Source organism: Curcuma longa, unplaced genomic scaffold, assembly GCF_044706935.1.
Source record: "Curcuma longa cultivar G26 ecotype Majalengka, Jawa Barat unplaced genomic scaffold, ITB_CL_G26_1.1 contig_20263, whole genome shotgun sequence".
NCBI classification, from domain to species: domain Eukaryota; kingdom Viridiplantae; phylum Streptophyta; class Magnoliopsida; order Zingiberales; family Zingiberaceae; genus Curcuma; species Curcuma longa.
Window position 1 is genome coordinate 1,919 of NW_027431325.1, and position 10,360 is coordinate 12,278.

Below are 10,360 nucleotides of genomic sequence, written 5' to 3' on the forward strand. Positions count from 1 at the left end.
TCAAATTTCACTTGCCTTTGTATCTTATAGATAATTATGTTCTTCATGTATTTCACAAGAGGTTGTTGAGTTTGCAAGCTCAATACTTAATAAAAAAGAGGTACATCTTCCTTTTATACCATATCTTCAAGCATTATATGTGAACCAAGGTGTGAAGTAAATGAAGAAAAATCTTTTTATAACTGTTGAACTTACAGAATAAGCACATTTAGTAACTTGATATTTTGCTTAATCCTAGAGTTTAATGCTAACCCTATCCACCATAGTGGCACATCAATATTTGAAAGAACACTAATGCTAATAGATTAGCAACTTAAGATAAATATGAGCATTTGTAAGCTAAAACCCACCTGGTAATATCTCCACTTCGAAAGCTATGAAACTCAGTAATATGCTGGTTTGTTAGTTAGCAAAAGAATCATCTGGACTTGCACAAATATCAAGTAACAAGAGAATCATTAGAATTTCCCAAACCATGTTTCCACATCATGCCAAAGATCGACTCTGCCTCTGATCTCCTTCCTGTGTTAGCATATGCCTTGTACAAAATAAGAAATGTTTTCCTTGTTCGGTTAAATCTAAAATTCTCCATCTCATCCAAAACTCCATGCATCTCACCCAAGCGGTTCTGCTGTCCATACATCACCATCTTGCAGTGGTACAATGACCGGCAAAGCCGCCACCCAGCAGACTCTGCCTTTTTAAGGAACTCAGCTAGCCGGTCTACTGCATTATTTTTGAAGTAACCGGTAAGGATCGACCGCATCACTCCTCTAGTACTCACTATAGTTTGTTGTTGGAATGCCTCAGATATGAATCTTTCCATAACCTCAATCAAGCCTTCCTGTGCATACATCCTGATCAAAAGCACATTGAGCCAAGCCCTATATCCATCCTCTGGTATTAACTTCATCAAAGCTTCCACCTTTTTGATTCGATTAGGTTGAGAACTCTTAGCATAGGCACATATCATTGTTCGGAGCACAGATACGTGCTGACTATTAGCAATCTCCTTTACTTGATCATAAATCTGCTCCATCTTCTCGAAATTCCTTGAGTGGGCATAACCCCTCAACATCAGAAAAAGGGTGGTAACATCAGGCTTGATTGGCCCTTCCAACATAGATTGGTATATTTTCTCCATTTTGTCCCACCTCCATGCCGTAACATACGCAGCAATGACCGTATTATAGGTATTGATGGTGTAGGGAAGTTCTGAGTCCTCAATCGCTTTGAGGACTTTCTCCAAATGATCCATAAGCATGGAACGAGAAAACAATGAAAGGAGAATGTTGTAGGTGACAATCGTGGGCTTGCACTTGGTATCCTTCTTCATGTCTTCAAACACGAACATAGCTCTTATCGTCTGGCCATTGTACATGCAGGAGGATAAGAGGCCATTGTAGATGCAGGTCTCATTGATGCCAGCAGCTATGGCGTCGCAGAAGAGCTTGGTTGCGAGTGTAACATTATGAGCGCGTCCGGCCAGGGAGATCGCCTTGGAGTACTCCTCAGCTAGCACCGGGATCTCACAAGCCAGCTTCTTTCTCCAGTCGAAGACCTACAATCGTTCAACCATTGTCGATACTCTGCAAAATTCATAAGGTAGCGAGAGGGGGAAAAGGGAAACCTGGAGGGCGAGGAGGGGGTGCCATTTGAGGGCCGATAGGAGCTCTAAGGAGGCGAAGCCAGCAGGGGGGCGCCGCAGAAGGTCAGGAAAACATCCGGAGTCCAAGGATGCCTCGAGACCCTGGCCATCGGGGAGGGCGAGGAGCTCCTTCGCGAGCGTGTGCACGGAAGATCGGAGAGACTCCTTGTCCTCTTTGGAGACCTCGGAAGGGCTCTCGGAGAGGAGGAGGATGCGCTCGCGGAGGTCGGAAATGTCTTCGGAGCAAAACCAGCGGGGTCCGGCGGGGGCGGCATGAGGGCGGCGCGTGAGCGTAGAGCTTCGGAAACGGGGAATCGTAGATCGGAGGGAGGAGAAGCGGCGGCGGGGTGGGAGGAGGGAGACGAGTTGCTTCAGTCTCGCCATTTAGGTTGCGTGGTCGCGTGGGTTGGAGACGAAGTATCTTGCGCGATCGCAAATACCGCGCTTGGATTGGCTTTAATAGGCCCGCTCAGATTATATGGGCTTTTGGGCCTATGTAATGTGATGGACACTTTCAATTTTTTTTTATAACATTGGATTAAAATTAAATAAAATTTATAAATAAAATTTTATTTTATACTTGAATTTACCATAATAATATGAAAAATATGTAAATTTTTTTTAAAAAAATAAGAGTGGGATGCAAAATAATGAGTATGAATTTTTAGGATATTTTGATGATTTTAAAATTCTAAATAGTATTTAACTAAATAGACAACAAAGCATTAGTTACTTGCCAACAACTCAATTAGAGCACACAGACGGTTGGAGTTAATCATCACTTGGAGACATAATTAAGTTAGCTTATGATAAAACAAAATTACAAAAGTGAACAAGAATTTAAATCTTGACGAAATCAAGACAATAAATCGTGACCAACTACAACTTTTTGATTTACCTTCCTTACAGACAGTCATAAAACCAACCTTGTGAGACTACTGGAATAACGAATTCAACCATTTTACAAAAAAATTAATCGTCACTTAATAGAATTGAAAAAAAATTAAAAAAAATTAATATACATTTCAATAAAAAAAAAATAAAATTCATCATTCCAAATAAATCGAAAAACTATAATTCCTAGATAAATCGAAAAATTATAATTGACTATATATATATATATATATACGTGTAACAAAAATTAATAATAATATATAGTGTATTTGAAATAATCCCATTTAACGCCTACAATTTAACTTTATTTTTGAAAAGGACACAAACTTTTAAACTAAGCTCAAACGTTTTAGGATTTCCAAACTTTCAGAGGGCACAACGAATCTAAAGAACTTGAAGGAGCATTTTGGAAATTCAAAATCGCCCATTATTCAACAGTTTTAGAAGAAAATACTTAAACGGATGCAATCCAGCAATAATAGGAAAGAAAGAACACATTTTAACGAAGCATGTATATATGTCAGTCTGGAATAAATTTGATGGAGATGCTGTTGACGCAGTGTCGCTCATCCGTAGGAGTCCCAAATCCTTCGCCTTTAAAAACATGACCCAAGTGCCCGCCACAAACCGCGCAAGTGATTTCAGTTCTCCGTCCATCCGGATCGGGCTGCAAGTGAATCAAAGTCACCATTAGTCGGGGACGTAAGAATTGGTTACAGTATCTTAATCCTCTGATAGTGTAAACAAACAAGATTTGATGAAGGGGAGGAAGGATTAGTTACCGAGCGATTTATGGCTCCGGGTAGACCCTCATAAAAGGCTGGCCAGCCGCAACCAGAATCGAACTTAGTCGTGGATTTGTAGAGTGGCGTTTGACAACCGGCACAATTGTAAGCACCATCAGCATACAACTTGTTGTACTCCCCTGTACCGCGATTCCTGAATTTTCGAAAGGCATCAGTTTTTCATACCTCGAAGAATCACATTCGTCATCTATTAAGATGTTGGAAGTATAAAACGTGAAGCTTACACTCAACCTCCATCAGTATGGAAGAACACTACTTGCAATCTGAAGAAACAAGAAAATTACAGACGGTTGTGATTCAAAATCAAACGGTAGATGGTCATGTTTTTCCATAGAAAATAGCCGGGATCAAGGATTCAAACTGAGCTACGATCAAGAAAATATGACCCTTTTTATCGGTCAGATTCGGCCATGATTTGATCCCAGCTGTCGATGGTGACTCTTTCTTAACTAGCCATCGACCGGAAAGATTTTAAGTCCCACTTAAATTCCATAGTCGAAAAGGGGTCCTCCAAGGATTTTCTCTAAGGACCACTCTGTAAGATTTGCATTCTAAAATATGCTATTCAAATACAAGTCTCTCAAAGCTATTCAAGTAGAAGGCTTATATCAAGAAAATAACCAAGTTACCAAATTTGAAGATCTTTATTTAACACAAAGTATTAGTTAGACCTAGCAACATCTGAGAACACGGCTCAATAATTTGACCTAAGATATTATCAACATAAACAAAATCTAAAATGATATGACACTATAGAAATATATACAGCTGATGTGGATCCCAACCCATGAAAAAGGAAAGGAAACTCAATTGAGCATACAACTGAATTATCATCACAAATCCATGTTTGTTGCTTCACGAATTTCATCTCTCCATCAACATTTTGTAAGGCAAAGACAATTCAAGTTATGAACTTGGATTAAGAATTAAGTGGGCACCATAAATACAATACTTCAATAACTATGCCAACTTCTTACCATTTCAATAAGACCTACCAGATCATGATTTCTGCAATACGTTGTTAGGGGTTAAGTGAGTTTAACTCATATGGAAATCTAATTGGCACTTCATGGTACGGATTAGACGATCACAGTAGCACATTGGAAGCATGACTGTGGCTATCTACTAGGGTTTCTGTTAGCCTCTCCCCTGTCCGTCAAAACCCTAAATCACAGAAAAACCCAAACTTGCCGGAGGACCGACCTAGAATCACAGAAAAAACACCGGTCAAACCGGCAAGGAAAAGCGGCGAGACTTACTCAGTTCCCTTGAGTCGAAGGATCCGGAACTGCTCCGGCGAGAGGATCGCTCTCCACTCCTCCTCGGTCTTCTGCACGGATCCCGTGGAGGCCATCACCGCACTGTTCCTCCCAACTCGGCGGAAGAATAGGGATTTGCCGAAGGGGACGCATTTGATGGCATTTTAAAGGACTTAGACGAAGAAATGAACCTGGACGGAAATCCGGATACGGGATCAATGTTTGGCGAAAATTATCCAGATTAATTTGAGCAAAAATAAAATAAAATAAATAAAAGGTGCTTTTTTCCATTAATCATTAAAAAAGTATTCTATTTTATATTATATTTTAAAAAAATATATTAATTCTAGTGCTATTATTGTATTTAAAAAATTAATCAAATGCTATTGAAATATTTTATGCCTTATAATTATTGCAACGTGAGTAATTTTGATTAAATTAACTTTGATCAAATTGTTCCAACTTAATTAAAATTGTTTATCTATAAAAATACTTTTTACTAATCTAGTTAAAATTATTTAATCCTTGGTTGTTTTAATTTTCTTTGCAAATGCGTGCTCTAATTGACTTTCTGGTAATTCCAGAATGCTTGGCGCTCCTAGGAGAACCCCTCAAAGGATCGCAGCATCGAATTTTCCGGTGGTTGGCCGGAACACGCCGAAACAGGGGAGAAAGCCGCAGAAGAACCCCCACCGGCGCGCCTCATCCAGCTGCTGGGATATGCCCAATCGACCAGCTTCGTACTCTTCGTGGATCAAGGAACGCAATGGAAAAGGTTTGGGTGGAAATCGCTGCCCGTAGAGCTACGTCGCCGAGCAGGGGTGGCTTTGTGCGGAGACTTATTTATATGGGAATTATTTATATACAATTTCCCTTGTTTATTGTGTCACTTACACCCATCAAAATTAATTATTTATTTATTTACTAAACCTCTTATTATCGCCTTAAATGGTATAGGGAGGTCCGGGTCGTCTCTCTCGGACTCAATGACAGGATGTTATATCATAGGCTCATGGTGCGAGGTCTTATTTGTGTTTTATTCATCTATATTTACAAACTCTATTTATTAATAATTAAATCCTACAATTAATAAAAGAATAGTAAGTATACATCATTTACAAATTAGATCAGATCATACATCATATTTACAATTTATACGTACAACACACAACCCAATTTACAATTACAACATTATTTAGACAATATATAATACTCATCACTATACAACATTACATAGTATACACCATCCCATTTATTCACACCAATTTAATATACAATATGAAATTCATTATTTCAACTATACAACAACATACAACCTAATGCATGTAATAACTTGTTCACATTACATCAAACAACACTATCCATGTGCACATGATTAAACATCTAAACAATTACATCACCGGTGCCAATAAACATGTTCCTTTACTTACTCACAACTAAGCATTCCATGGTTCAACATAATATATGTGCCTTGATGATCACAAATTCAACATCACAACTTAACACCCTACCAATATTCAACAAGCAATACATACTTCTCCTTATCCCTCTAATCCATGTACATGAAACACAATCACTCAACATAAAGTACAACTAAATTCTGTTCATGAACACTAAACAAATTCATCACAATCCAAGCATATCACAATTTCATGCAACCAGTTCATCATGATTCCAAACTTCATGCTAATACAACCTTAAACAAGTAATTGAAGCATTAAATTGATACTCAAACTCAACTCCTCAAAACAAAAACCTCATCAACATCAATCGAAAAATTCATTGGAAACACATCTTTACCTCTCAACAAAACAGAATTAATAACACAAATCTTAACATCTTAACATGGAAGCATTTAACAACAACACAAAATCTGCAATTAATATTCTGAAGCAATTAATCAGAACACATGAGAACAACACCAATTCAACAGTTGATATGCAATCAAAACAGATTAAGCCACTGATATCACATCTTCTTCAAATTTGACCGAAACAACAACAAGAACAAACAATGATGGGGGGGGGGGGGGGGGGGGGGGGGGGGGTTTTGATCAATTCAGAAGCTAACAACAGAAGATAAAGAATGCTTAAGCTAGGGTTAAAGTTCCTTCCCTTTCGGTTCGGAACAGAGGATAGGGAAGTTGACTGTGGAATGAGGAGAAGGTGGATGGAAGGATCCAATCAACTCCAAGCAGCAACATCGACACCACGTTGAACGGATCACACCAACAAGGAATGGTCTAGTGTCGCCGTTATTCCAGCGAGCTCAAGTCGGAGAAGAGTTCAAGCGTCGGCCTCTACTCAGATCTATCCCTGTTACAAACCACAGACATGATTAGAACCAAAACAGAGACTTACCTCGCGTTCTAGGTGGAGGAGGCGGTCGGAATTCGGCCCGGCGTCCCTTGCCGGACTCCGGTGGGTGCGTACAGACAACAAACTCCGCTGGGCACTCCGCTCACAGCGGAATACGCTGCTGTGTGGGAAGACGTCGGCCGCCCATCGCCGGGCACTCCGCTCACGACGACAGATCGACCGTCGAGGATGAAGAAGCCGCTCGCCGGGCACTCCGCTCACGGCGAGGACTCCTGTGGTGGCGTCGGTGATCATCAGCCTTCGTGGACGCCGGCCGCAGCTTGGTGGCTGGTCGGAGGGGATCGAGGATGAAGGAAGGTGGTCGCGACGGCGGAGCTCGGTGGCGGCGTCACGACGAGAAGAGGAGAAGAAGAACCCTAAGTTACGCGAGCTCCCGTTTACCCGTGAACCGGTGCTTCTTTTAATGTGGAGCCACTGAACCGGCTAATTGGACTGGCGGAATTGCTTTGAACCGGGATTTGTGCTGAATCGGGATTTGAAATTGGATCGGGCTGATTTTGTTGTTGGGCCAGATTTATTTGGGCTGGCTGAAATTAACTGAAGTGGACCGGGCCTGGTGAATGAATTGGGCTAGCTTGACTTGTGGGTTGCAATTGAATGGAACGGGCTTAGCTTCAATAGAACCCAACTGATTTGGGTTAATGCTGAATTGGATTAAGCTGATCGAACCGAATTGACTTGACCCAAACTGAATTGAACTCAGTCTGAACCTCACAATTAAAATTTAACCCGTTTTAAACTTGATTGAGCCACATATGAATCAAATTTGAACCCAAACTCGAATCAAGATTAACTTTCTTCAAATTGATTTCCTGCAAGAATCAAATGCACAAATTAATATCCATAATTTCCCATAATTTAATGCAATTTACAATAAAAATCATAAATTCATTCAAAATAAAGAAATAGCCCAAAATCTCTATTTATGATATGAAATATGGTCCAAATCAGTCCAATCTAGCCCTAATCTATCCGCATAAAATGTCACTCATCAATCATCTCGGTGGTCGACCTCGTCCTCGATTTACCTGGGCCATAATATCCCCTGATAATATATATAACTCCTATAAATTTCTAGAAATAATAATAAATGTACTAGAAATTTTACTTACAACTGTTTGGAGAATTCATGTCGCTGTCTGTCCATCTCACAACTTGGATCGAGTAACCAAAATTTGATAAACCCAATACAACGACAAATTTGAAAAAACTAAACCTAAACCCTAAACCTAATGCTTAATCTAATATGGACCCTAAAACCTAATGCTCTGATACCACTAAATTGGTATTAGATAGACAACGAATGCAATGAAAATTCAAAGAACCTAACATACTCTAATACCACTAAATTGGTATCAGATAAAACAACAACGTAAAATTCAAAAGAAACAAACCTAAGCTCTGATACCACTAAATTGGTATCAAATAAACCACAAATACAATGAAATTTTAAAGAACCTAACCAGCTCTGATACCACTAAATTGGTATCAGATAAATCACAAATATAATGAAATCCAAAAAACTTAACCTGCTCTGATACCACTAAATTGTTACGTCTCGGGAGACGACCGTCCAAAAAATTTTGGCAGCATCTCCCCTATAACAATGATATTTCCCTGAATACATATATACAAAAGGCCTACATCACTACAATCCCTACATCACAGATGCATAACAGATAAAAATAAGGACCACACGTCCACAACTATTAAACTAATGCATGCAACCAAAACAGAACGTATAAACGACAAGTCCACATAAGACTACAAGAGTTTCACAGCAAAAACATAACGAAACACAAATCCAGACAAGCACGAACACAAGTCCAAAATCCAAACACTTACCAAACTCCATAAGTCCATACATACAATCCAATACCAACTACAATAGAATCCATACGAATAAAAACCACAACACGAGTCTTCTACTGTGAGATGGAATCAGCCTGGTAGAACTCCAAGCTCTAAGTACAATTCTATCTATTACCTGGGAAGAAAATATTGTAATTCTAAGGTCTGGGTAGTGAGTATCAGATATACTCAGTGGAATACAGGATAGAAGTGCATAACAAGATATATCAACAGGAATAACAAAAGATATACAGTCTCTACAAGTGATACATAAGGAAAGATCAATACTGGAATAGCAAAAGATATACAGTCTCTACAAGTGATACATAAGGAAAGATCAATACTGTATAACAGGTATAGGAATCATGCAAAATCAAGTCAAACAATGCAACAGTCATATATCAACCAAGTACAACAGTCACACACAAAGATGCTGTAAACAACAATACAGTATAATAATAATAATAATAATAATAATAATAATAATAATAATAATAATAATATAAAATACATGCAAATATGCAACACACATCACAGGCAACATGCATGGTCACTATCAGCACTCGCCACCCCTAGTCACCCGCCTAGTGCAGTGAACTGAGGCGCCAAATAGGACAAACTGCAGGGACTCCAACAACTAACCACCACTAATCTAGTGGGGAGCGGGCAGTATCTCAGGAGAGCTATCTAGTCAGTCCTGGTCGCACCCAACATGGCGCAACAAATGCTCTCACCCCTGTGTCCACCACAACACGATGTCAGGTGAGTGCCAACAACAACAACAGCCAACAACTGTCATCAACACCTACTACTAGCATGTAGATGTTATGATGATCATCCCAACATAATAATAGCTACAACTAATCAGCATAATCAACACGAATCAAGATGAGTCATCATAGGTCAACGATACAAAATTGAGACTGTACTATCAATGGATAGATCAATCAAAGGTCAACCAGTATGTATCAAGTAACGAATAACACCAGGTATCAACTAGGTAAATAACATAGGTAACAGGAGTAGCAATAGGATAGTATTAGATCATATCAAAGGTTAACTGACAAGTATCAAGTAACATGTGAAACAAGAGTATCAACAAGGTAATAACACAAGCAACATGAATAACAACAGGATAGGAAGTAACAATAGATTATGCACTAGAAATAGAATCCTGTAGTGACCAAGTACAGGGTACCCACCTGAATCTGACGACCGTCAACAATAGAATCGCCCAGAAAATATATACTCTGAGTATAATAGGACCAATCAAATCAAAGTCCTGAAATTAAGCAGTCATACAATACTTACTACAATGATACTGTATTAAATTTACAGTAATTATATTTTATAATTTAATCCAACTAATCCCCTTATTAATTGATAAATCAAATAAATGGATTATCACTCCCATCCTAGTTGTTAATGATCAACTTAGCATTTAACATGCAATTAATGTTAGGATGTATACTGAAAAGACTTGCTCTTTTGTATATAAACATTTATAAAATAAAGTATCATGTT

At 38.9% G+C, this 10,360-nt stretch overlaps 2 protein-coding genes across 2 annotated transcripts; both read right to left on the reverse strand.

Moving 5' to 3' along the window:
- Nucleotides 1-356: 356 nt before the first annotated feature.
- On the reverse strand, nucleotides 357-2,052 carry LOC141817378 (pentatricopeptide repeat-containing protein At2g30780-like). Its single transcript, XM_074705042.1, has 2 exons — nucleotides 1,631-2,052; nucleotides 357-1,561 (listed from the first exon to the last, which is right to left on the reverse strand). The coding sequence occupies exons 1-2, from the start codon at nucleotides 2,030-2,032 to the stop codon at nucleotides 440-442; spliced, it is 1,524 nt and encodes a 507-aa protein (XP_074561143.1). The 5' UTR covers nucleotides 2,033-2,052; the 3' UTR covers nucleotides 357-439.
- An 875-nt stretch (nucleotides 2,053-2,927) lies between these two features.
- Nucleotides 2,928-4,752, reverse strand: LOC141817376 (peptide methionine sulfoxide reductase B5-like). Its single transcript, XM_074705041.1, has 3 exons — nucleotides 4,608-4,752; nucleotides 3,325-3,481; nucleotides 2,928-3,209 (listed from the first exon to the last, which is right to left on the reverse strand). Exons 1-3 carry the CDS (start codon nucleotides 4,700-4,702, stop codon nucleotides 3,063-3,065), a joined length of 399 nt encoding a protein of 132 aa, XP_074561142.1. The 5' UTR covers nucleotides 4,703-4,752; the 3' UTR covers nucleotides 2,928-3,062.
- Between the last annotated feature and the right edge of the window lie 5,608 nt (nucleotides 4,753-10,360).

Bases quoted from the DNA above. Each gene is read 5' to 3' on its own strand.
- LOC141817378 (XM_074705042.1), bottom strand. From the start codon at position 2,032: ATGGCGAGACTGAAGCAACTCGTCTCCCTCCTCCCACCCCGCCGCCGC. The intron at 1,562-1,630 runs GTTTCCCTTTTC...GAACGATTGTAG, and splicing joins ACCCCCTCCTCGCCCTCCAG to GTCTTCGACTGGAGAAAGAA.
- LOC141817376 (XM_074705041.1), bottom strand. From the start codon at position 4,702: ATGGCCTCCACGGGATCCGTGCAGAAGACCGAGGAGGAGTGGAGAGCG. The intron at 3,482-4,607 runs GTAAGTCTCGCC...TCGAAAATTCAG, and splicing joins CTTCGACTCAAGGGAACTGA to GAATCGCGGTACAGGGGAGT. The intron at 3,210-3,324 runs GTAACTAATCCT...ATTCACTTGCAG, and splicing joins CCGGAGCCATAAATCGCTCG to CCCGATCCGGATGGACGGAG.